This window comes from Rhinopithecus roxellana, chromosome 5 (genome assembly GCF_007565055.1).
Source record: "Rhinopithecus roxellana isolate Shanxi Qingling chromosome 5, ASM756505v1, whole genome shotgun sequence".
Lineage (NCBI taxonomy): Eukaryota > Metazoa > Chordata > Mammalia > Primates > Cercopithecidae > Rhinopithecus > Rhinopithecus roxellana.
The window spans coordinates 170,182,979-170,210,316 of record NC_044553.1 but is presented as its reverse complement, the minus strand read 5'-3'; the positions used below and the strand labels follow the sequence as shown (position 1 = coordinate 170,210,316).

The 27,338-nt window shown below is 46.8% G+C and overlaps 1 protein-coding gene across 1 annotated transcript in view; it reads left to right on the top strand.

Annotated features, from left to right (window-relative positions):
- The window catches only part of CORO2B (coronin 2B), a 151,149-nt gene that overhangs the window by 64,464 nt on the left and 59,347 nt on the right, over nucleotides 1–27,338 (top strand). The window contains exon 2 of the mRNA XM_030931680.1: nucleotides 4,194–4,394. Within this exon, the coding sequence (XP_030787540.1) occupies nucleotides 4,194–4,394 (201 nt within the window). The remainder of the gene's footprint in view (nucleotides 1–4,193; nucleotides 4,395–27,338) is intronic.

The window sequence follows — 27,338 nt, the reverse complement described above, 5'->3', positions numbered from 1 at the left end:
GGCCCAGCAGAGAGAATCTCCATGGAGATCCAGCCCCAGCCTACCAGCCACGGTGGAGAGGCCAGCCCAGGCTTGCTGAGAGACAGACACTCTCCATTCTTTCCAGGAAGCAGGCCTGCCTCATTCTAGGGCCTGCCCAGGCCCATCCCCGGGGAATATGCTCAGTGGGAGAACATGCCTGCTCACCCTGAGCCTGAGTGCTGTGGTCCCCTGGGATGCAGCATCCAGTTCAGAAGTGCTAGCTGGGCTGTGGGGGCAACAGGAGATGGGTAAGGAGTCATTCAAGAAGACCACAAGTGTGCACACCAGAGCCTTCACCACAGATGCTTCCTTCCTGTGTCCACATCCTGAGGACTGGGGAGATGAGGAGATGGGAGAGAGAGGAAAGAAGGGCAGAGAGTGGGAGGAAGCAGAAGGAGCAGGGAAAAGGAGAAGGGGGAGGGTGGACGAGGAAGGGGTGAAGTCAGATGGGAAAACAGGCACAGAAACTGCGGGCCGCTGAGCGCTCCACCTGAGGAACCTGGGGTACTTGTGGACCTTGCCTGGTGGGCTCAGGAGAGCCTCTCAGGTCAGCATGTCCTGTGCTGGGCACATGGCAAGCAGCTTGGCATTGGCTTCTACCAAGCCCTTGGAGGTGATGGGGATGATTAGCCACCTTTATTTTATTTTATTTATTTATTTATTTTGAGACAGCGTTCAGCACTGTCGCCCAGGCGGGTAGTGCAGTGGTGCAACTCAGCTCACTGCAACCTCCACCTCCCAGGCTCAAGCCATCCTCCCACCTCAGCCTCCCAAGTAGCCGAGACTATAGTTGCATAGTACTATGCCTGGCTAACTTTGTATGTTTTTGGTAGAGACAGAGTTTTGCCATGTTGCTCAGGTTAGTGTCTCCAACTCCTGGGTTCAAGCGATCTGTCCTCCTCAGCCCCCCAAGGTGCTGGGATTACAGGAGTGACTCACCTCACCCAGCCTAGCCTCTTTTTTTTTTTTTTTTTTTTGAGACAGAGTCTCATTCTGTTGCCCAGGCTGGAGTGCAGTGGTGCAATCTCGGCTCACTGCAACCTCTGCTACCCGGGTTCAAGCAGTTCTCCTGCCTCAGCCTCCCAAGTAGCTGGGATTACAGGTGCTTCCCACCATGCCCGCTAGCCTCTTTAATATGGGAGTAGATGGAGGTGGCATAGAGAAGTTAAGTGACTTGCCCAAGTCACACAGCAGGGTTGGGATTTGAATCTAGGTCTGCGTGGCTTTCAGTCCAGTTCTTGTGACCCTTCCCCTTGTTGTCCCCCAGGGAGAGCCTGCGGTGAAGTCTGCACTGGGAAGAGCACAGAACTGGGCACTCAGTCTAGAAACAGGCCTTGTGCAGACCATCCCCGGTGCCCAGCCACAGGCTGTGCTGGGGTTGGAGACAGAACTTGCCATCCCTGTGGCTCCCTGAGCCTTGGGTTCTGGTGGATGCTGAACTGTGTCATCTGTCTCCCCACTAAGCTGGACTCCCTTCATGGATGGGCTGGGCCTGCCACCAGGTCAGTTGCCCAGCAGGTCTCCCCATGGCCTCCAAGACTCACCTAGGCTGCCTGGGAAAAGTGCACACTAGTCTTCAGTCCCTTTCAGAAGCCCCTAGTATCACTTCCTGCCATCACAGAGCAGCGACACACCCCCAGGATGGGAGAGGCTAGGACAAGCTCTAGACTAGGAGCCCCAGGAGAGGTGCCGGCTGTCTGCGGATTCCGAGTAGGTCACTGTGGGCTATGTAGATCAGAGTGAGTCGGGCCTTAAAGGCTGAGAGTTGGCTGCACAGAGAAGACATTCCAAGCTAGGACTGCACTAGCAAGGAACAGGAGGTTGGAGTGAGCAAGCTCAACACCTCCTTTCTCTTGTGTGGAAACTGTGGCATCAAGAATGTTCTGCATGGAAAAGGCAGAGCAATACCTAGTGTCCTCACTTCAGATTAAACTTTTGCCAGGTCCACCAACCACCCATACTATATTTTTCATACTGTATTTTTCTTTGAATTGATTCACTTTTTGAAACTTAGCCTCATTAGCAGTAGTATCTGTGAAACCATGGATTTGACATGCAAGTTATATTTTTTCTAAAGCAATTTAAAATAAACACATGACTGGCTAAAATTAACTTCATCTCTGTAACCATGTAAAGGACCACCTGGGACCCCACTTTGGGAATAGTTTGTGTCCTGATGAGGAGCCAGTGCTTGGGGAAGGGAGAGCCTTGCCTGCTTTCCCTTCAGCTTGGGGAGGGAGGGGAGAGGCTTGCCTGAGGTCACACAGCCTGGGGAGGAGAGGGAAAGGCCTTGCCTGAGGTCACACAGTCAGTCTGGGGATGGGAGGGGCTTGCCTGAGGGCACACAGTCAGCCTGGGGACGGGAGGGGCTTGCCTGAGGGCACACAGTCTGCCTGGGGAGGGAAAAGGGCAGTGACCTACCAGCCTCCCAGCCAATGCTCTTGCCTCTCCAGCATGACTTTATCCAGACAGTCTGGGGCAGAACTCAGCAGAGAGAGAAGGCAGGAGGGACAGGGACACAGCGTGGGCAAAGACAGGGAAGTAGAGCAGGGAGACTGGCCCAGTGGGATGGAGGGCAACCTTGGGAAGTGGAGAAGAGGCAGTGGAGAGGCAGGGGTTGGGGCCCAGAGAACTGGTGGAAGAGGATTTGCCTGAAGGTGAGGAGTGACTTCCCTGGGATTCTCCTTCTGGATTCTGAACTTCTTCCTTCAATAAAGAGGCCTTTGTGACTTAGCTCTTGGCTTGATTTAAATCAAATGCAGGCCGGGCAGCACCATGGCTCACGCCTGTAATCCCAGCACTTTGGGAGGCCGGGTCAGATGGATCAGCTGAGGTCAGGAGTTCAAGACCAGCCTGACCAACATGGTGAAATCTGTCTCTACTACAAATGCAAAAATTAGCTGGGCGTGGTGGTGGGTCCCTGTAATCCCAGCTACTCAGGAGGCTGAGGTGGGAGAATCACTTGAACCTGGGAGACAGAGGTTGCAGTGAGCCGAGATCGCGCCATTGCACTCCAGCCTGGGAGACAGAGGGAGACCCCGTCTCAAAAACAAACAAACAAAAAGAAAAAAACAAAAAAAAAACTGTACAAAGTATACCAGTTAGAACAGGCTAGGATATGCTGTAATAACAAATTAACTCCAAAATCATAGCGGCTTATATCACAAAAGTTTGTCACTCATGCAAAGTCTGCTATGGATTCTGTAAGTGCTCCAAGACAGCAATGACTCATGTAGTGACTCAGCAATCCAGATCGCTTTAATCGTGTGCTTTGTCATCACATGAGACTCTCTAGCTGTGATGGAAAAGTACTGATTCCTGGGCTGCATCCTCAAAATATTGGATTCAGTAGGTCTAGATTGGGATCCAGGAATCAGCATTTCTTATGAATGACATAGGAAGCCCAGCGACTTCCCCCACCCCAGATGACTTTGATACAGGTGATCTGTGGGCCACATGCTGAGAAACCTTGCTTCAACGGGTAATCTGGCATAGGAGGAGTCTCGGATTTCCAGTCAGGAGACCTGTGTTCATGGCCCTACTTAGCTGTGTAGCCTTGGACAAGTCACTTAACCTCTCTGTGCCTGATGATGTGATGATAACATCCAGGACTCAGAGATTTCTGAGGGTGTACCTGTGGATTAGAAATGCTAGATAATCTGAGAGGATGACAGTGGGTGGGGGGTTGCCTTCTTGCACAAGGAGAGACATCTCCCCACCCCACTCCTGCTGTGGGCCTTGTCCTCAATCTTGGTGAACACTGGCTTCTGCTGTCCGCACCTCCCATACTGAACCGAGCACAGTTCCGGATACTCAGGAGGAAGTCTGTCTGCGTTCTTGCTTTGCTCTATCACATGATAGGTTCCTGGGTAGTAAAACGACCCTACAGCCTTTCTAGAAAGTGGGGTGGGCCTGTGTACCAAAAGCCCCTATGCCAATCTTTGTTCTTGTAAGATTTTATTCAAAGATTAAACCCACTAGAACGGGCTGGGCCTATGAGTGTGCCCTGAATTCTTGGATGCTTCTTCCTTTCCACCTCTTCCTGATGGGGGACCCAGGACCTGCTCACCTGCTGCACGTCTGAGCCGCAACTTCCCTCCCCCCAGAGCCCAGCCCAGGCCCTTCGTGGCACAGGGCCCAGCCTGACCCTTGTCTCTCCTGAACACTTACAGATGTCCTGGCGTCCGCAATACCGTAGCTCCAAGTTCCGGAATGTCTACGGGAAGGTGGCCAACCGGGAGCACTGCTTCGATGGGATCCCCATCACGAAGAATGTGCATGACAACCACTTCTGTGCCGTCAACGCCCGCTTCCTGGCCATCGTCACTGAGAGCGCAGGGGGCGGCTCCTTCCTCGTCATCCCCCTGGAGCAGGTAGGTGGCCCCTACCTTCACTCCACGGGCAGCTCCAGGGCAGAGGAGCCATCCTTGGTCTCTCTTAGGCCTGTTGACCCTACTTCTCTCTGAGTTCCCACCTTTTACTTCCTCATCAAGTATCTAGTGGCTATGCCTTCTCCAGGATTTTCCTGAGATTCAACAGAACAAGTACAGGCCCTGGATCCGGGAGACCTGAGATCTCTTTCCAGAGCTTACCTAAAGGTGTGCACTTGGACAAGCCACTCCCTTGGTGTATACAAGGTTCCATTCCCTGAAGGAGTGGAACACTCTGATGTCCAAGACCAGGTCTAGCTCTGTCACTCTGTGTCCTGAGTGTCCTCTTGGTTTGGAGCCAGAAGGGATGGAGACCCAGCCATAAGTATTATACACTGAGCAACTGCAAAAATTATACCCTTTTTTTTTTGAAATGGAGTCTTGCTCTGTTGTATAGGCTGGAGTGCAATGGCGCGATCTCGGCTCATGCAACCTCTGCCTCCCAGGTTCAAGCAATTCTCCTGCCTCAGCCTCCCGAGTAGCTGGGATTGCAGGCGTGTGCCACCGTACCTGGCTAATTTTTGTATTTTTAGTAGAGATGGGGTTTCACCATGTTGGTCAGGCTGGTCTCGAACTCCTGACCTCAGGTGATCTGCCCACCACGGCTCCCAAAGTGCTGGGATTACAGGCATGAGCCACCGTGCCCGGCCCACTCATTTTTTTTTTAATTGCTCTCCACTGAGAGACTGGAAATAATTTACCTTCTTCCCCATCCTCCACCTCCTAGCTAAAGATTTCCCCTTTCTGCAGCTGCTTACGTGAATATAACAGATTAAATCTGCAAAGCCTAGATCATGAAATTTTTAAGCCAAAGCCATTCAGGCGGAGTCCCTGGAGGCCTGTGGGAGGTCACGCGCTTCAGGGAAAGTGCTCACTGTCAGTCCCACTTGTTTATGGCTGAGTTCCCCCTTCCCAGCTTGACTCATCCCCACTCCCACCCTCCGCCAAATCGCTCAGGGGGAGGAAGAGGTACATGTGGAAGGAAGCCTTGGTTCTCAAAATTCACTGTCAGCTGGTGGTGGAGGATGGATTTTTCCAGTCTCTCCTACCCACAGTGGGGGAGCACAGATTTGGAAAAGGCTTAGACCAGATCTTCCTTTCCACCAAAGAGGCAGCTGCAGGGACACTGAGGACAGAACCTGATGCACAGAGAGGTCCGAGGAGCATGCACTTGGTGGTGGGAGGTCTGGGTTCTGCACTTGCCAGATTTGGGACCGTGCACATGTCACTTCACTTCTCTGACCTTTATTTTCCTGTAATGGTAAAAGCAGGATGAGAAATCCTCCTCTGCCTACATCTGCCATGTTGGCCTTAAGTGAGATAATAGATGTGAAGCTTCTAGTGAACCACAGAACATGTTAAGGACGTTTGGTTACTTTTTTGGGAAAGTTATCCACTCTGCTGGTCAACCTCGCAAAGGCTCACAGCTGCTCTAACACATTCGGAAGGATCCTCAGGTGCAGCTTCCCTTCCCTCCTGAATCAGATGGCCTCAGATCACTGTTGCCTCAGGCACACACTCAGCTCCATCCATCCATGCCTGCAGGTCCCCAGGAACATGTGGGCTGGTTCTTACTGAGGCTCAAACCTATTGCCGGCACCCTGCCATACTCCACATTAGGCTCACAAGGGTCAGCAGTCAATACCTCATACCATAACAAAAATTAGTTCCAGATGCATTCAATATCTAAACATTTAAAATAAGAAAAGCTACAAGTGTTTTAGAGGAAAATGGAGTGCATGTTTAAAATCATGCAATGAAGAAAGGCTTCCTAAGAAAGACAGGAATCCCCAAAATCATAAAGAAAATGAATAGATTAGAGTAAATTTTTAAAAGATAGTTTCTGTACTACAATGAGACACCTAAACAAAATGAAAACTCAAGCCACATACTTGACTACAATATTTGCAATATAGAATAGACAAAGTATTCCTGTGAAGAATATACAAAGAGTTCCAGAAAAATCAACAAGAACAAGAACGTGGCCGGGCACGGTGGCTCATGCCTATAATCCCAGCACTTTGGGAGACCAAGGTGGGTGGATCACCTGAGGTCGGGAGTTTGAGGCCAGCCTGACCAACATGGAGAAACCCCGTCTCTACTAAAAATACAAAATTAGCCAGGCGTGATGGCGCGTGCCTGTAATCCCAGCTACCTGGAAGGCTGAGGCAGGAGAATCACTTGAACCCGGGAGGCAGAGGTTGTGGTGAGCCGAGATTGTGCCATTGCACTCCAGCCTGGGCAACAAGATTGAAACTCTGTCTCAAAAAAAAAGAAAAAAGAAAAGAAAAGAAAAAGAAAAATGGGACTGGGGCCAGGTGCCGTGGCTCACGCCTGTAATCCCAACACTTTGGGAGGCTAAGGCAGGAGGATCGCTTAAGCCCAGGAGTTTGAGACCAGTCTGGGCAACATAGTGAGACCCTGAGACCCTGTTTCTACAAAGTGAAAAAAAAAGAAAAGAAAAAACAAGAAAAATTAACTGGGCATGGTGGCTTGCCCTGAAGTCCCAGCTACTTGGGAGGCTGAGGTGGGAGCATTGCTTGAGCCCAGGAACTGGAGGCTGTAGTGAGCTATGATCACTCCACTGCACTCCAACCTGGGCAATGGAGAAAAATCCTGTCTCAAAGGAAGGAAGGAAGGAAGGAAGGAAGGAAGGAAGGAAGGAAGGAAGGAAGGAAGGGAGGAAGGAAGGCAGGGAGGGAGGGAGGGAGGGAGGAAGGAAGGAAGGGGCTGGGCGTGGTGGCTCATGCCTGTAAATCCTAGCACTTTGGGAGGCCGAGGTGGGTGGATCACCTGAGGTCAAGAGTTCGAGACCAGCCTGACCAATATGGTGAAACCTAGCCTCGTCTCTACTAAAAATACAAAAATTAGCTGGGCGTGATGGCATGTGCCTGTAGTCCCAGCTACTTGGGAGGCTGAGACAGGAGAATTGCTTGAACCCGGGAGGCGGAGGTTGCAGTGGGCAAGATCGCATTACTGCACTCCAGCCTGGGTGACAGAACAAGATTCTAGCTCGAAAGAAAGAAAGAAAGGAAAGAAAGGGAGAAAAGGTGGGGCGTGGTGGCTTACATCTGTAATCCTAGCACTTTGGGAGGCGGAGGTGGGCAGATCACGAGGTCAGGAGATCAAGACCATCCTGGCTAACCCAGTGAAACCCCATCTCTACTAAAAATACAAAAAGAAAATTAGCCAGGTGTAGTGGCAGGCGGCTGTAGTCCCAGCTACTCGGGAAGCTGAGGCCGGTGAATGGTGGTGTGAATGGTGTGAACCCAGGAGGCGGAGCTTGCAGTGAGCGGAAATTGCCCCACTGCACTCCAGCCTGGGCAGTAGAGCGAGACTCTGTCAGAAAGAAAGAAAGAGAGAGAGAGAGAGAAAGAGAAAGAAAGAAGGGAGGGAGGGAAGGAGGGAGGGAGGGAGGGAAGGAGATATGAATAAGCAATTCATAGAAGGCAAAATATATATTTTAACCTACTAATTGGAAAAGATTTAAAAGAGTAATAATCATCAGTATTGCCAAAGGTGTGAGAGAGCAGCTGCTCAAATACACTCTTGGTAAGATGTAAACGAGGCAAGTTGGCAATTTCTATTAATATTTAAAGGTGCATGTCTACTGACCTAGCAATTCCACTTTAGGAATCCATCCTACAGAAATATTCCCAAGTGTATTTAAAAACTATGTGTGCAGCATTTTTTAGTACTCGATTATTTTTACAAGCCTCAATTTTTAAATTATATTCAATAAAAATAAAGTTTCTCTGTCAAATTGCTTAAACGTTTCTAAACGCTTCCTCTCAATTTCTGTAATGGTAACGAAATGTTTTACACTGTCAGTAGCACTGGTCTAGAATATGAACACATTTTGTAAACACTTCATGGACAGCAGAAAAGAAAGTGCTCTTTACAGAGTTTGTCTCTCTCTCTAGAGATAGAAATATGCTATATATACATACATATAAGGTGTATTTGATATACATCTTTTTTTCAACTTTATTTGTTCACATGCTGTAATACATTTTGTTTAACTTGAGTAATCATACACTCATTGTGACAACTCACACTACCAACTGATTTCTCTTGTTTTCTCTCATTTCAAGAAGTTTTCACTTTACGTGAGTACTGAATGTGCAGCGTTTTTATGATAGTGAAAGGTTGGAAAGAACTTGCAGGTCCATCAATCAGGAAATGTGGTAAACAAATTAGGAAAAAGCCACACAAAGGGACACTATGCAGTCATTAAAATGATGCTGTAGAGCAGTCCCGTTCTCCAGCGTTCAGTCTCAGGATCACTTTCCACTCTTAATGATTATCGAGGATCCCAAAGAACTTTTGTTTATATGGGTTATACCTATCAATATTTAGCATATTCAAAATAAAAATGAAGGAATTTTAAAATATATATTTATTAACTTACATAATTATAAGTCTATTTCATGTTCTCCTGAAAAACATTTTTATTAAAAATAACTTTTTTTAAGACAAAAAAGTTAATGAGAAGAATGGTATCATTTTACACTTTTGTAAATCTCTTTAATATTAGTCTGGCTTATTAGAAGACAGCTGGCTGGCTTTGCATAGCACACATTATGCAGCCTTTGGAAAACCCCACTATACACTCGAGAGAGAGAAGGAGAGTGAAATGGCAGATAATGTCTTATTATTAGGAAAATACTTTTGACCCAGTGGACTGCATAAAATGGTCTCGGGGATCTCCAGAGGCCCCCAGACCATACACTGAGGACCAGAGATGCAGAGTAATATTTAACAAGAGAAAACTATTTATATGATACACTGTTATGTGAAGAAATGCAATATATGATTAATCACATTAAAAATATTTATCCCCTATAATCCCAGCACTTTGGGAGGCCGAGGCGGGCAGATCGCCTGAGGTCAGGAGTTCGATACCATCCTGACCAACATGGAGAAACTCCGTCTCTACTAAAAATACAAAATTAGCTGGGTATGGTGGCACATGCCCGGAATCCCAGCTACTCAGGAGGCTGAGGCAGGAGAATCGCTTGAACCCGGGAGGCAGAGGTTGCAGTGAGCCAAGATCATGCCACTGCATTCCAGCCTGGGCAACAAGAATGAAACTCCGTCTAAAAAAAAAAAGAGAGAGAGAGAGAAAGAGAGATCGAGACATTCCTGGCCAACGTGGTGAAACCCCGTCTCTACTAAAAATACAAAAATTAGCTGGGCATGATGGTGCGTGCCTATAATCCCAGCTACTTGGGAGGCTGAGGCAGGAGAATCCCGTGAACCTGGGAGCGGGAGGTTGTAGTGAGCCGAGATCGCGGAACTGCACTCCAGCCTGGCGACAGAACGAGATTCCGTCTCAAAAACAAAAACAAAAACTATTTACCTATCTGGAAGCGACTGAAAAAATATACATCAAATGTCAAAAGTTATGCTATCTCCCAAGTATTGGGAGCATGAGTGCTCTGTAATTTTCTTTTCCCTTAGCTATATGATCTAAATTTCTTACGAGTACTTAACGTTTTGTACTTTCGAAAAAATAAAGGCAATTCGCTGATGTGAAGAGGGAGCCCCTGAAGTTTCAGAGGCCCTGCAGGCCGGAGAGGGGCTCAGTGTAGTGTGTGCACCGGTATGGACTAGAGGGGCCCCATCCGCTCGGTTTGCCTGCTGCCCTCTGGCCAGATGAATGTCTTCATCTTCCTTGAACATCAGCCCTCCCTAATGTATGTTGCAAATGTTTCCTCCCAGAGTAACACCTGAATATGGGCTCGCCGCAGAAAGTTGAAACAGAACTGCAGGACCCATAGTGAAGGCATGGCGAGGGGTGGGGTGGGTTCTTGACTCCGTGGGAGGGTAAGGCAGCTCCTTGATCTGCGAGGCTCAAGTAGTTTCAGGCAGGACCCTGAGTCTGGGGACTATGGGACGAAGGGTCTCGCCTCCAAAGTGGAGTGGCTTAGGTATTGGAGCCAACACCTGCTTTCCCTGCTGCCCAGGCCACGGCTGTCCCTCTACCGCCCTCTGTGGCCAGGGCTGGGCCTGCAAGCGTGGGACAGCCTCCCGGTTGGTGCAGGGGGTGCGAGGAGAGGGAGGCAGTCAGGCCCAATGCGGAACCCTTCGTTGATCTCGCAGCGGTGGAGATGTTCCACGCTAGCCGATTTTCAAGGAAGGAGAAGGGTCAGATTATTTTAGCTCCAGTTTTCACCCCCTCAGTTTGACAGAAATTTCCCTGAAAACAGCTTTCCTGTATTCAATTCAAACACAGAAAAGAGTTTGGCCATTTCTCGGTGACTGCAAATCATCACTTTGAGCGTTAGTTATGAGCTATTAACTGATGGTGGGACAGTGTTGTCCCTATGCTGAATGGCTCTAGATTTTTGTCTTGAGCAAACATCAGCCGCAGAGAATTGTCTTAGTTCTTCTCTAAATTTTTTCCCTCTACTATCGAGCGTCTCCTCTCATTCCTTGCTTGCTTTTCTAAGAGATTTGGGCCAGAAGCGAATAGCACCTGCCCAGGATCCCCAAATCCCTGCCCCGAGGCCACACCTCCTGAGGGAGGCTCAGAACCTTCCACAGAGCTTTTCTCTCCTTGCTCGATTTCCTCCAAAGCCAGCTTGCTTGAGATTTCTGTAATTATGATTAAAAATTCTTCTGCAGAGTAGGAAGCCATGTCCACAACAACTACAAACAACCGCGATGATGCTTTGCCTTTGTATAGCACTCTCGAGTTCCAGCAAACTCTGTGTTCATTGATCCTCTCAGCAGGTGGGTAGAGCCGGGCATACAGTGTGGACCCCAAACCAGCTCACTTATTTCTGAATCCACGATTCTTTCCACCGCCCATGATGCTGGTAAACAGATAAGTTCTGGCTGGCAGATCTCGAAGGAGTGGCTCTGTCTTCCCTAGGTCTCTTATTCACGCTGCTGTTGTGAAGGCCAGTGCCTGCTTTTTCCCCTAGTTAACATTCAGCCGCCAGCTCTCTGGAGTGGAATGTTAAGTTGCAGATGGGGGAGCAATCAGCACCCTGATTGCCTGGCACAGCTGGAGAGGCCTTATGAGTATTCCAGAGAGCAGGCGCTGTGCCCAGCAGCCTGATTAACCACCCCTTTCCTGCCGCACTTCACCAGGACTGCCTGCCACCTCCAGATCCAGGCCACAGGAAGACCAGGGTTAGAACCAGAGCTACCTGCTACCCCAACTGGCACCTGGCAGAAAGAGAAGAAACCTGGCCTAGATATCAAGAGTCTGGGTTCTCCCTATAACCCAGCCACTCTCAGTCCCAGCTATACACCGGGTCTCTGGGGCTGGGGTGGTGCATTCTCCTTCCCCGCCGCAATAGTGTGGCCTGAGGAAATTCTGAGGATCTAACGTACCTGCTCTGTTTGAATCTCACCTCAAATTCTACGATGAAAGTATACTTATTCTCCCCGCTTTACAAATAAAGAAACAGAGGCTCAGAAAAGTCACAGCCCACAAGTAGCAGAGTCAGAATTTAGCCCAGGGCTCTCCCAGTCATGTGCCTGCCCACCTTACAGAGGATTAGAGGGGAGCATTTCTATAAATGTGCCTTGTATTATTATTACTGCCATTTGGATGTCTTAGAGGATTTCCTTGAACAATTCAATCAGCACTTTACTACACCTCTCTGATGAGCTGACACCCCGTGTGTCCATCTCTTTTGGAAGCCAAGAGAATAGATGTTTCCAAACGCCATACAAGTGCAGCAGATCTTGGGGAAGCTTACTCTCTGAAGGAATGAAGCAACAATTCTAGTTGGCAAGGAGAAGCAGGGGTGGGGTCCTGGAGGAGAGGTCCAGACAAGATAGCATCACTCCAGAGGTCAGGAGGCAAAACTGGCCCACCGACCCACCCATCCATCCAACAGATGGGTATTGAATGCCTGCTAGGTTTCAGTCAGAGTTCCTCAACCAAAGAGGAAGCAGGGGACAACACCAAGTCTTGACCACCTGGAGTTTATAGTGCAGTTGGCTGCCTCTCTTGGACTGAGAGGCCCCTGGGGTGGGAAACGTATCTGGTTTGCACGGGGGCTGGCTCGCAGTAGATCCTCAGCCAAGGGGCCATTGGGCTGACCTGTGGCCAAGTCACAGAAGCAGGTGCCCATCTACCCTGAGCTGGGGTCTCTTCTTTGCTGATCCTGGCAGCTCATCCCCACCAGATCCTAGGGAGAATGCAGCACCCTACAGGGGCTGCCCGGACTGAAAGGGGCTGCATCCTCCCCTGAAAGCCCTTAGAATGATATTGCATGGCCCACCTGTTCTTAACTTTGGAGTTGAATCTAGAAGTTCGTGGATCAATTAGCTCCATAGCTCACATCATGTCTGAGGCCTAATATTAAAAGAAGGATTGGGAGGAAAGGTGCCCAGCTCAGTACTGAGGACTGTAATGAAATAATATTTTGTTTGCTCACCCAAAGCCTTCATTCCCATTCCAGATTTCTGTAACACCCCATCACTCCCCCACAATCAGCACTGAGCTCCTCAAACCTTCTCTCCCTCAGAAAAAAAAACAACAAAAAAAAGCCTGAATCTTCATCACTGCTCTGCAGTGAGGTCTCCGCCTCTCCAAGGGAATTCAGAGAGCCTTTTCCAAATCCAATTTTCAGATCTTTCCTCAATCGTTCTTTGTTCTTCAGGCTGCCTTCCGCTTGGTGCAATTTGCATCTCAAAGCCCGTGACAGCCTGAATGTACAGTAAGTGACTTTGGAAAAGGGAGGAGAATTATGCTCTCAAAGAGAAAAGTCGCAACTTTATTTCATTTGTCTGAGGCCCGAGATTGACAGCATTGCTTTGTGTTTTTCCTTTTTTGGAAGAATGGCTGCTGATTTTTGAGGAAAGTGAAGGCAAGCCCTTCAGCAGAAATGGAAGTGTCGCTCTCTTATTTTATTACAAGGTTATAGGATGCACGTTCTCTGGATTTGGAGTCCAGGGGGCCAGAGATGCAGCCTGGCTGGTGGGCATCATGGGAGGTCAAAGAATCCATCCCTCTGCCTTGGGCCAGGGTCTACAGCTGAGCTGTCTTCCTGGCTCAATCCCTCTCATTTCTTGCAGAGCCAGGGAGGCTGGAAATTATAGTAAAATTATAGTAGCTGGTTCACTAGGACTCTGTGAAGTCAAGCCATCGGCCCTAACTCTGCCCAGAGGCACTGCCCTGGCCTCTGAAGCATCGGCCAGTCTGCTTGATCTGCTACCCATTTTCCCTCTAGGGCCTGGAGCCTCCCATACCTTTGGAAGTTGTAGCTCCACCCCTCAGCTGTGAAACCCTAGGCATCTAACGTCTGCTTCTCAGTTTCCCTGTTTGTGAAATAATAATAGTGCATGCTTCTCAGGGTGCTGCGATGATTAAATAAGGTGCTGTCAAAAGCGCTTAGCACATAGCCTGGCCCATAGTACGTGCTGGTAAATGGGAGCCATGGTGATGCCAAGGACTGTTACCCATCTCTAGTCCTCCCCATCCTAGCAATAGCCTGTTAGCTTTGGTGAGCTTTGGAGCCTGTGGCCAGCAAGTGGGAGCCTTGTCTTTGGCCTTCCTGCTACTGTTGTCAGGCACAGTCCCTGAGTATTCCTAGCAGTGAGCTACATCAAGGGGAAGGCACCCATAGGCAAGCCATTTGTGCCTAAAAGGGTACAGGGATGGTGGGTGCAGGGCCTCCAGGGAGGCATGACTAGGGTGGCCATGCCAGGCTGGGTGCCTGGAGGTGAGGGATTCTAGGTAGGGTCCAGGGCTGCCATGGAGCCTGGTGGTGCCCCTCTCAAGCCAGCCTGCCTGTTTATCTGGAGTTGGACTGCCTGCCAGGGTTTAACGTAGCATGTAAAGGTTTTATCGCAGTGCCTGGCATAGAGCAAGTACTCAACAAATCTGAGCTATATTGCTTCTATTATTAAAAGACCCAGGCTGGTGGGAGAAAGCGGTGCTGGAATTGAGACAGGGGCTCTGTGGGGTCTAGCTGCCTCAGACGGAGGCACAGCCCCATTGAATGAGCATGAGCTCTGTGCTCTGAGCCAGGCTGAAGCCACACAGTCCTCACAGTCCATGCCTCTCACCGGCCCACCTCCCCAGTGCCCCAATCCCAGTCTTCCATTAACACAATGCCAGAGTCAGAGGGGACCCCAGGGATCATATATTCCAACCACCTTGTTGTGCCCACAACAAGTCCTGATCCCAAAAAGGAGAAGTGTCTTATCCAAGGTTGCATGACCTGCCTGGACACCCTCTGGCCCCCTTCCCCAGAATCCTTGCCCTCAGCCACTTCTCAGAGTCCAAACTCACATCTACTAAGGTGTTGATGATAACAATGGCTTTCCGTTACCAAGGGAATTTGCATTTGGTGGAGGTTAGGGTGAGATTTAAGGAGACCAAACTCTTGAGACCTAAAGGAATGTGTCGATAATAGTGGAATTTCAGTCTGCAGGAGATCTTTCCACAAAGGGCAGCCATCCCCAAGCCCCCCAACAGGAGGCCAGGCAGTGACTTGCTGTTGTGTCTCGTCGGAGCCTGTAGCTTTGGAAGCACCCTCCTCATGTGTCAGTGACTCTCAGCACTTCAAGGAACAAAAATGATTTAGGGTGCAGGAGGGGTGTGGGGGGTGGAACTAAGGTTGCCTGGCTTGAAACAGAGCTTTGCCCTGGGGGCAGTTGGGGCCCAGAGGCCTTGGCCAAGGCTCCTACCACTGGCCTTTCTCCTGGCAGCTTCCAGAACAATGGCTGCCTGTTTGCCCTGCCTGAGAAACTTCAGGCCTGATTTAGTCCTTAGGGCAGTTTCCATTTCCAGATGGCCTTCCTCATGTCCCTGACCACCCCCACCACCACCCCACCCTCCCACCACTGGCTCCCATCCCAAGGCTCTTGACTTGATGGAGGGGTGTGGGAGGAAGAAGGGTTGATCCCAGCATTCACAGCCTCACATGTCAAGAGACAGCTCTGTGACATCAGCATCACATAGCACTTCTTGTCTCCCCGCTTTCCATTCCACTCAGCCAAGACCTTGATTCCAGTTGCTAAGCAACCTGTGCCTGAGTTTCCAAGTGGGTCGTCAGGTGAGCATGAGAGGTGGAAGGTATGGAAGGGTAGTGCTTAAAACTGCAATTTATGGATGGAGACACGGAGGCCCAGAGAGGGCAAGATACTTGGTCAGGGCTGCACAGCTAGTTAGTGCCCCATGTGTCCGATGATTGATCCTGGCAGCAAATGCTTCAGAACCATCCCATTTCCCACTCCTCATTGCCCCACCAAGAGAAGCTCCCAGACAACAGCAACACCTTAGAGACTTCCCGTGGGAAGCTCCATCTACCTGGACAGGGAGGCAGTGCGCCCAGTGATTAGGTGTGCAGGGTCTGCATCAGCTGGCCTGGCTTTCAATCCTGATTCTACCATTTGCCAGCCATGTTCTTTGGGCAAGTTATCTAACTGATCTGTGCCTAGATTTCCTTTGCTGCAGAATGAGAGCCATGCTAGTCCTAACCCCGAGGCTGTTCTGAGGATTCAGTGAGGTGTTACATAAAGCCTGGAAGGTGCCTGGCTCAGGGCAAACCTTTCAGTGCAAGTCTGCTGGTGTGATCCTGGCTTGCTGGGCTCTGATGCACCCTCCCCACCTAGGGTCCAGTCCCCCTGCTCCCCAGTTTGCTCATTTATCTCGTGAGAATTCTGCCTTAATGTTATGAGGTCACAGACGGAGTACAAAAGTTCACAAACTTTAGTTTTTAACACTGAATAATTTTGTTCAAATAAAACAGATGAACTTTTAGGGGAGTCAGGCATAGATCCTTTTGGCAGTCTAGAAAAAACTCATAGACCCCTTCACAGAATAAAGTTTTTAAGTATACACAATAGGATTACAAAAGAAGCCAATTATATGAAACACAGGCCAAGCACAGTGGCTCACACCTGTAATCCCAGCACTTTGGGAGGCCAAGGTGGAAGGACTGCTTGAGCCCAGGAGTTTGGGACCAGCCTGGGCAACACAGCAAGACACCATCTCCACGAAATACAAAAAAATTAGCCAGGTGTGGTGGCATATGCTAGTAGTCCCAGATACTTGGGAGGCTGAGGTGGGAAATCACTGAAACCCGGGAAGGTCGAGGCTGCAGTGAGCCCTGCTTATGCCACTGCACTCTAGCCTGGGTGCAAAATGAGATCCTGTCTCAAAAAAAAAAAAAAAGGAAATACAGTTATCAAAATGTATACCAGAACTGTGCTGTAGTAGTATAAGTGCTTTTCTATCAATGCATTACGCACCATGATTGAGTGTAGGACACAGTAATGACTCTAATTTCAAAGTCATGATAAGCATAAATATTTTGAGATAACAGTAGCAGGAGTGATCTGAAAATATCTGTGATATCTGTTGGTGAACACATTATAGGTTCAAGTAATCCTGTTGGGGTTTGCTGCCTACATTTATACACAAAGGAAATGTGAGATTTCAGTTAGAGGCTAGTGAAAATATAGATGGAAGTTTTCTCCTACCCAGGCTCACAAACCTCCTAACAGGGTCTGTGGCCCCATTCAGGTTACAGACCTTGGAAATAAAATCAGAGGGGAATATTGTTTAAAATCAGGACAGACAGAACTGTGTGGCCGAAAGTTGGTGGGGAGGGAGCAGTGCAATAGACCTGAGCACCCTTTATTCCTGTGGGGCTCCCCAAACTCCTAAGGCTTCACTGGCAGTTAGGAAACCTAGCTTCTCTGCCTGCTTCTTTGTAACCTTGGGTGAGTTCCTTTGCCTTTCTGGGCCTCAGTTTCCCCATCTGTAAAATGAGATGTTGGGCCCGTTGTCCTCTGAGGTCTTGCCAGCTCTGACATTCTGAAACTCTGTGCTTCTCCTCCCCTGGAGACAGAACCTCCTGAAGCTTGGGTCGGTAGGAGCCCTGGACCAGGGAGAGGGAACAGCTGGGGCCAGGCTGGCCAGCTCCCAATTGTTCAATGGAGGAGGAGGAGGGCGAGATGCATGGTGCTCTCCAAAGCGACAGCTGGGTGAGCCTGGCTGGGGGCCTCGTCCCCGCCTGCCATCTGTGCCTCTTTCCTGCCTTCGGCCAGCGGGGGTCCAGTGGGGGTTGTGGATGGGGCCCAGGCCAGATAACAACCTGGGTAGAAGCAGGAGGGGCTGGCCAAGAAAATGCAGGGAAGAGCCTGGCTGCTCACTCTTGGGTGCTTCACTGTTTCCACCCACTCCCCACCTTTTCCCACTCTGATCTATAGAATTCTGGAAAGGAAGTAATACACAGCCCTAGGTCCACCCAGGCTGCTTCATGGCTCTATGACCTTGGGCAAGTTATTTAACCTCTCTGAGCTTCATTCTTCTCTGTCCAGTAGACATCATCCCTAAGACCTACTCTTTGGGATTGGACCAAGGTGTAAATGAAACAGAGTAGATAAAGTACCCCAGCTCAGTGCTGACTCAGTGCCACAGGCCTGTCCAAACAGAGCTTGTACCTGGGACTGTGAAATTCTCCCGCTGATTGGAATGCAACATGGAGGCCTGATGAGCCCGGTGCAATGTTTGTGAAGTGCTGCCACTGTCCCCAGGCACAGGAGGCTTTGCAGCCAGCTTTCTCTCCTACACGCCTTTGCCCTGGCTGTTCCTTCCTCTGGATTACCCTTGCCCACCGATATCCACATGCATACAACTCTACCCACTTAGAATAACTTAGACCTATTTATAAATAAGTACTTATATTTAGGCAAAACCTTCATGCAGTTGGACAGTTTAAACTTCGGAAGCAAAGGACCTGCAGTGGACGGTCTGCCTGTCAATCCCAGCTTCCAGTCACTCAGTTCCTCCACTAGGAGGTAATTGCTGTTAGCAGTTGCTGCAGTGTCTTTTCCAAAATTATTTATATATACATACTTAAACCCGGAAGAGTGTGACGGCTAGGGGCGCTGACCCCTGCACCGTTGAAAATCCACATATAACTTTCAACTCCCCCAAAACTTAACTCTGCTGACCAGAAGCCTTACCAATAACATAAACAATTAACGTGTATCTTACATGTTATATGTGTTATATACTAAATTATCACAATAAAGTCAGCTAGAGAAGATGTTATTAAGGAAACTGACTGGAGACAATGGCTTGTGCCTATAATCCCAGCACATTAGGAGGTCCAGGCAGGAAGATCACTTGAGGCCAAGAGTTCGACACCAGCCCAGGCAACATAGTGAGAGCCCGTCTCCAAAAAAATTTTTTTAATTAAATTTTTAAAAAGAAAATCATAAGGAAGAGAAAACATATTTACTATTCATTAAGTAGAAGTGAAACATTATACAAGTCTATCCTCAGCCAGGCATGGTGGCTCATGCCTGTAATCCCGGCACTTTGGGAGGCTGAGGCGGACAGGTCAAGTGTTGGAGACCAGCCCGGCCAACATGGCGAAACCCCATCTCTACTAAAAATACAAAAATTAGCCGGGTGTGGTGGTGCACGCCTGTAGTCCTGACTACTCAGGAGGCTGAACCAGGGAGATGGAGGTTGCAGTGAGCCAAGGCCTGGGTGACAGAGCAAGATTGTGTTTCCAAAAAAAAGTCTATCCTCATCTTCATGTTGAGTAGGCTGAAGGGGAGGAGGGAGAAGAGGGGTTGGCATTGCTGTCTCAGGTGGCAGAGGTGGAAGTGGTGGTGGAGGTGGAAGGGAAGACAAGAGAGGCAGGCAGGCACCTTCAGTGTAACTTTATAGAAATATATCATAATTTCTGTCTGGCTTTTTCATTTCTCTAAAATTGTTTCTATATGGTACCAATCCTCCTTTGACCATGTACTTTAGTATCAGTGCCTGAATCATGGGAGGGTTCATGTCATAAAAGAAGTCAAGAGCAGTCTTGAATAATTGGACCCTCCTGCCAGATTGTCTAATGTCAATTTGTTTGCTGGTGCTGCTTCTTCTATGTCTTCGTCCTCATTGTCTGGCATTGCTTCAGAAGCACTCGTCTCCATCAAGCTGTCTTCTGTTCATTCCTCTAGTGTGATGTCTATTAGCTCTTGAGCTTCTTCAAGATTCGTATCTTTTATTATTATTATTATTATTATTATTATTATTATTATTATTTTGGCAGGCTCTTGCTCTGTTGCCCTGGCTGTAGTGCAGTGGCATGATCATGGCTCACTGTAGCCTCGACGTCCTGGGCTCAAGTGATGCTCCCACCTCAGCCTCTCAAGTAGCTGGGCCTTCAGGTGTGCACCACCACACCTGTATAATTTTTGTATTTTTTGTGGAAATGGGGTTTCACCATGTTGTCCAGGCTGGTCTTGAACTCCAAGTCTCAAGCAATCCACCCACCTTGGCTTCCCAAAGTGTTGGGATTACAGGTATGAGCCACTGCACGCAGCCAAGATTCATATTTTGAACTCTTCACTCCTACACACCTTTTTTGCATATCCACAATCTCTTTCATTATTTCCTTGAATGGCTCTGTGGTAAATCCAGTGAGGTCATGCACAACATCTGAACCCCGTTTTCTCCAGTGGGAATTTATTGCCTCAGGCTTGATGGCTTTCACAGCTTTTTCTGTAACAATGATGGCATTTTCAACTATGTAATCCTTCCAGATTCTCATGATGTTCTCTCGTAGAAGTTCTCTTCCTTAGTGTTGACAATCTTTTCCATACAGTACCATGTGTAATGTGTAAAGAGTCTTTTTTTTTTTTTCCTTTATTTTTGAGACAGAGTTTTGCTCTGTCGCCCAGGCTGGAGTGCAGTGGAGTGATCTCCACTCACTGCAACCTCCATCTCCTGGGTTCAAGCGATTCTCCTGCATCAGCCTCCCTAGTAGCTGGGATTACAGGTGCCCACCACCACGTCCAGCTAATTTTTGTATTTTTAGTAGAGATGGGGTTTCACCACTCTACTCTACTAAGTAGAGTTTCACCACTCTACTCCACTCTACTAAGTCAGGTTTATGATCAGGACTACCCTTATCTGTAAAGCTGCTCACTCCCAAGTCTTGAAGGGAAAAGATTAACACCAGCTGGTAGTCTTTGTACAACAAGAAGGCCTGGATAACCAGAACCCTTTTTCTGGATTGGTTGAATATTTTGTCCCTGTAAAACTGCCTTTTAAAGTTCTTTTGATATTGGACAATATCCCTGGCCACCTAGAGCCCCATGAGTTCAACTTGCTCCTAAACACAACATTTCTAATTCAGCCTCTAGATCAGGAGATCATAAGAACTCTTAAGACTTATTATACATGGTACTGACCAGACGTGGTGGCTCGCGCCTGTAATCCCAGCACTTTGGGAGGCCAAGGTGGGTGGATCACTTGAGGACAGGAGTTCGAGATCAGCCTGGCCAGCATGGCAAAACCCCATCTCTACTAAAAATACAAAAATTAGCCAGGTGTGATGGCGTGCACATGTAATCTCAGCTACTGAGGAGGCTGAAGTAGGAGAATCACTTGAACCTAAGCAGTGGAGGTTTCAGTGAGCTGAGATAATGCCACTGTACTCCAGCCTGGGTGACAGAGTGAGACCCTGTCTCAATAAATAAATGAATAAATAAATAAATAAATTAATTAATAAAAACCTGTTCAAGCAGATGTCCTTTCTCTTCAGTGATTGTCTTAATGGCATCTAGGAACTCATCTGCTGCCTCCTGGTTGGCAGAAGCTGCTTTTCCTGTTATGACATTTTTGAGCCAATTTTCTTTCAAAATGATCAAACCACCCTTTGCTGACATTAAATTATCTGACTTTAGATCCTTCAACTTTCTTTTGCTTTGTTTTCCTATAATGACTTCACCTTTTCTGGAATCATATTAGAATCTATAGGTTATATACCTTTCTTATAGTAATCCTGTACCCACATAAAAGCTGTATTTTCAAAATGAGATAAGGTATTTTGAAAAGTGCAGGGTTTTCACGCCTGCTGGCATAACTCAACAATAATTTCATGAATTTCCTTTTCTTTTTTACAATAGTCCTTAAGCTAGATTCATTTATCTTGAAATGAGGTCTGCAGTTGTCATTCAAGGTTTACACTATTGCACTAAACACAATGAAAAATACAGGAGAACCTCAAGAGATCACTTTGTATTGCCATATGCAATTTATTGGAGAGATGGATTGAATCATACACATGGAGATGATTAGCCTCACATGCATTTTAAGCAGATACTTGCAGCACTTGAGCTTCCTGCAATAGCAACAAGAGGAGGCTACAAAATTATTACAGTAGTACAGTAGATGCCACAATTTTATGCACTTATGACTTAATACTGTGTCATTAACATTTGTTTACATTTCTCTCAACTACAAATGGCACCATGGATGATCTGAAAGTGTGTGTATGTTTTGATAAATTTCAGCTTTTTATAATAGATTTGTGTATATTTTATGCCAGTAAATGATAAGATAGACTAGTATTTACATATATTCTATGCATTTATGACATAACTTTTTCTTAATTTTTTTTTCTAAACAAGCTAACACAGGACTTTTTCTTAATTTTTTTAAAATATTTCTAGGCTACCTGGTTTATCGTGAGTTTTTTCAAATTGTTGCTAATCTAAAAAAAATTTCCAATTTATTGAAAAAAAATCTGTGGATAAATGGATCCACACAATTCAAACCTGTGTTGTTCAGAGTTCAATCTTTTTTACACAAAGATCACCAACTACCTACATTGTTCTCGCTACATCTTGCTTTTTTTCATGTAATTATATATCTTGGAGATCTTTCCACATCAAATATAGAAAGAGTTTCCTTGCTCATTTTTATAGCTACACAGTATTCCATTGTTTGGATGGTCATCATTTGTCCAGCCACATTTTGCCTATTAATAAGTATTTTAATTGTTTCTTAACTTTCACCATCATAGACAGTGCTGCAGAGAATAATTGTGGACACGCTTTGTTTCACGTGCATGCAGGTATGTCTGTAGAATAAATCCCTAGAAGTTAAATTGATAGTTAAAGAGGTATGTGCTTTCTTGCAGGAAACACACACACACACACACACATGTGCACACACGTGGAATAATTTCTTCCTGACATTATAGTAGGCAGTTTTCTTAACAGGACAGAGAAAGCAATAGCTATAAAACAATCAATGAATTGAACTTAATCAAAATTAAAAACTTTTGCTCATCAAAAGATTCATTAACAAAGTGAAAAGGCAAGCCACAGACAGAGGAGCAATATTTGCATTGCATATATCTGACAAGGGATTAGTATTCATAATATGTGACTGAATTTAAAAATGAGAAGAAAAAGTGGACAAGACTTGAATAAGCATTGCATGAAAGTGGATATCCATATAGTCAATAGGCCTGTGAAAAGGTACTACTTTCTCAGAGTAGTTTCAATTAGCATTTTTATTAAGACAGAAGTTGAAATCTCTTTATGTGTTAAGATCTACTTGCATTTATTTTTGTGTGAATTGTTTATATACTTTGTTCATCATTACTCACCAGGAAAATGAAAATTAAAACCATAAGTTACTACTGTACATCCACCAGAAAGGCCAAAATTTAGAAAGCTGATAATATCCAGTGTTGATGAGGATGAGGAGCAACTGGAACACTCATGCTACACTGGTAGGAGTGTGCAATGTTACAGCAACTTTGGAAAACTGGATGGCAGAAATATTCTACATTTTGATCATGGTGATGGGTTTATGAGTGTACACATGCAAAAATTCAATGAGCCTTACAGCTAAGATCTCTGTATTTTTTAGGGGGTACGAGTATATCTTGGTTAAAAGTTTCAGAATTGGGGGAAAGGTATGTGCTTCTGAAATGTTGACAAAATTGTTTTCCATTGAGATTGCAATAATTTATATTTGAATCAGCAAAGGGTAAGTGTGCCTGTTCATTTAACCTCCTAAAAACTGAGCATTATCGTATGTTTTAATTTTTTGCCATGCTGATGAGTGGGAAACTTTGTCAGAGTAGTTTCAATTAACATTTTTATTTAAAATGAGGTTAAAAATATCTTTGTATGCTTAAAATCTATTTGCACTTCCTTTTTGTATGAATTGTCTGTCCATATTCTTCACCTATTTTTCTATAGGGTCTTTGATTCATTTCTTATTGATGGAAGAAGTCCTTTATATGTCAGGGAAATTAGCCTTTTGGAATAAGAGTTGCAAGTATACGTTTCAAATGGTGCTTTTTGCAATGCAGATTTCTTTGTTTACATTTCAAGTATTTAAGTTTACCAGTCTTTTCTTTTATGGCTTCCGGATCTTGGGCCATATTTAGAAAGGTTTTCCTTTCTCTGAGATTATAAAGAAGTAACTTTTGGCCGGGCGCGGTGGCTCAAGCCTGTAATCCCAGCACTTTGGGAGGCCAAGATGGGCGGATCATGAGGTCAGGAGATCGAGACCATCCTGGCTAAGAGTGAAACCCCGTCTCTACTAAAAAATACAAAAAAACGAGCCGGGCGAGGTGGCGGGGGCCTGTAGTCCCAGCTACTCGGGAGGCTGAGGCAGGAGAATGGCGTAAACCCGGGAGGCGGAGCTTGCAGTGAGCTGAGATCCGGCCACTGCACTCCAGCCCGGGCAACAGAGCGAGACTCTGTCTCAAAAAAAATAAATAAAAAATTAAAAAAATAAATAAAAAAGAAGTAACTTTTTTACTAGTGCTTTCACTGCTTTTAGAATTTCATTCTTACATTTAAATCTTTGGTGCATTTTGAACTTATCTTGGTGTAAAGAATGAGTTATAGATTAACTTTTTTCCCCAGCTATCCATCCAGTTGAAATAATTCCATGTAGTGAGTAATCCATCCTTTCCCCTACTGATCTGAGATTCAGGCTTTGCTACATTCTACATTTCTGAATGTATTTGGGTTTATTTTACAGACTGTCCATTATTTTCTACTCAATGGTCTTGTTATTCATGTACCAGTACCACAATGCTTTATTACTAAGGCTTTATAATATGTTTTGATATCAACAGAGATAGTCACCACTCACTGTGGTCTTTTCTCAGACATAGTTGGCTCTTCCAGCTTACATATTTTAATATTTAACTTTAGGATCTGCTTATATAGATGGAAAAATATTGATATTTTTATTGGGATTATGTTAAATTCATAAATTAAAGAGAATGTCAATCTTATGATGTTGAGTCTAAATATCCGTGATCATAGTTTACTTTTTCTAGTCCTTAGTGTGTTAAAAGTTTCTTCACATAGCTCTTACTCATTTCTTGTTACTTGTATTTAGCTTTTTTATTGTATTGTGCATCCTTTTAAAATTATGTTTGCTAATTGATGATTGTGTACTAGAAAGCCGTAAGTTTCTGTATGTTAATATTTTGCTGTGTTACTAAATTAACAAATAACTTATACTAATTTTCAGTGGCTTCTCTTGAGGTTTCTAGGGATACTGTCTTATCATTTGCAAGCAGTGATAATTCTCCTCTTCATTTATAACTTTTATACCTCTGGCACATCTTTCTTTTTCTAATTGCATTGGCAGGTCCTGCAGGAAAATATTAAATCATAGCAGCATCTTGTTCCTAACTTTGATGGAAATGCATCAGGTATTTACCATTAAATATTTGAGGTTGAGAAAGAAAGATTTTCCCCCCAGCATTTTGTTATTAAACTTTCAAACATACTGCAAAATGTACATCATTTAGCAGTGAACACCACCTAGATTAATGGTATTAACAGCTTGCTGTACTTCTCAAAGCTGAGTGCCCTATTTGTTTGAGGTAGAGAAGTAGCTCAAACAGATAACTATTTGAGAACATTCTGGGTAGTGGACATAAAACCTGGCACATGGCTAGTCATCAGAGGATGCTCAGATATACAAATACTGAAAGTGAGACCCCAGGCAGCTAGTTCCCTTTCCAAGGTGTCACAAAGTGTCAGAAGTAGGGAAGAGCCCCGATTTAGGATGTAAGGTGGGTATGGTGATTCTCAGATGAGAGGAGGCAAAGGATGAAGGCCTCCCCCAGGCCCCAGTGTTCTGAAATCCACAGGAACCAGGGAGGGGGTGAGTGGCCTTCCAGGACACTCTTCTTTCCTGACAGCTGGCGGGAATGAATTTCCTTTATCTTTCTTTCCGTCTACTACTCCTTCCCTGCTGGCTTCTCCTGGCAGAGCCCCAGACAAAGGAAGAGAAGTGGCCTGAGCAGGTGCTTCCCTCCTTCCCTGAATGGGCTCTTCCTGGACAGCTGGGGTGGAGAAAGCAGGGCTGTGAGCACTGGGGGTTGGGGTGTTGTGTTGGGGGATGGGCAGGGAAGGGGCTGAGGGAGCTTTGTGCCTCTCTCAACCCCATGCTGGACAGGGCCTTGACGTTGTCCTTTCTTACACTATTGCAATCACTGCATTGAGTCCAAAAAAAAAAAAAAAAAGATAAAAATACACAGTTTTGTAGTCAGGCAGATTTGGGTTCAGACGAGATCAGCGTGTTCAGGGTGTTATGGCCGTAGACCAGCCCAAATCTAGGCATTGCCAGAAACCTGCCGCATGCCCTTGGGTGAGATTTGGCTGTCGGCTCCTTCCTGGGCAGTGAGAGGATCTGCAACTCAGCTGCAGCACAAGTGAGGAGCAAAGAAGGCCCTCAGCAAACAGGTCCTAGGCTTCCCTCTTCCCAGGCTCCCCACTCCTGATCTCCCCTCACTCTCATGCTCCCTTACCCTTACTCTAAAAGCTCCTAAGGCGTCCCTTTCTGGATGAAGTCCTGCCCCACCCCTGCTCCACAGCTTGGCCCACTCTGCCCCATCCTGATTCACCTGCCCACACCCGACCCTGAGCCAGCCCCGGTCTCTCCCACCTGCCTGCCCTTCTTCATGCTCCTCCCTGCACAGCTCAGGGCACCGCCTCCAGGAAGCCACCTGGAGCCATCCTGCTTCTTCCTCTGCTCTGCCAACAGACTCTGCGCTTCCCACCACGTCCCTGCCATGTTTGGGACAGGGGTATCTTGGTCTGTTTTCACACCTGTTCCTGCTTCTAGGCGATGGGCTCCTTGAGGCTGGGAAACACACCCATTTGTTTTTCCATTCCCAACAGCCGGAGTTCAGCCTGAACACTGCACAGGGATCTTTTTGGACAGCAAAAGCTTTTGAGGCCCAGAGTGCTGAGTCTTGGCCAAAGCCCCACGTCTGCCTGATGACAAAGCCTTGGATTTAAAACCCTGCATGAGGGGTGGGATGGGTGAGGCCCGGTGGACAAGCCAGGTTTGCACTGGGCCTCTCTATTCACCTACCTCCCCCTTCTCAGCCTCAGTTTCCCCATCTGTGAGATAGGAGAGTGCACTGAAGACAGGCGGAGGGATGTGGAGGAATGCAGAAAGAGCCAGTTCTACGTTTTGGTGGAGGGAGTTGCTGGAAAGGAAAGAGACTTCAGACCAGTTACTTCCATCTCTGGAAACAGAATATGGGGCAGTAAAGACCATGGGCTTTGGGACCTAGAGTCCTGACCCAGCCATTTTCTAGATGAGTTATCACTCCCGAAAGCCTTGGATTTCTTATTTATAAACTGGAAGTAATAAATCCCACCTGGCAGAATTGTCCTGATGACAGTAATCACCCACACCTGTTGAACACATACAATGGGCCAGGGACCGTTCTAAGCTCTTGAGACACCTGGTGCCACTGAATACTCAGCAACCTTGCAGATGAGGAAACAGGTATAGCTTATACAAAGTCGCACAGCTGGAAAGTGTTGGAACTGGAATAAAATAGAGTGATGCTGGCTAAGAGTTTAGCACCGTGCCTGACACACAGTGAGCCTTGGTCAGCGAGAGGGCCTAGGTCATCTGCCCCACAACATGCTCAGACTTGCAACCTGCAGGCATGGCCCAGGACCGGGGAGGAGAGGCACTACTGAAGATCCAAGAACCTTCTGGATCATGCAGACAACACAGACAAGGTCCCTATTCTCAGGAGCTGTGTGAGCCAGTCAGGAGACAAACAATGAACAAGGGTGCAAACAGTCATTAAGATTACGTCA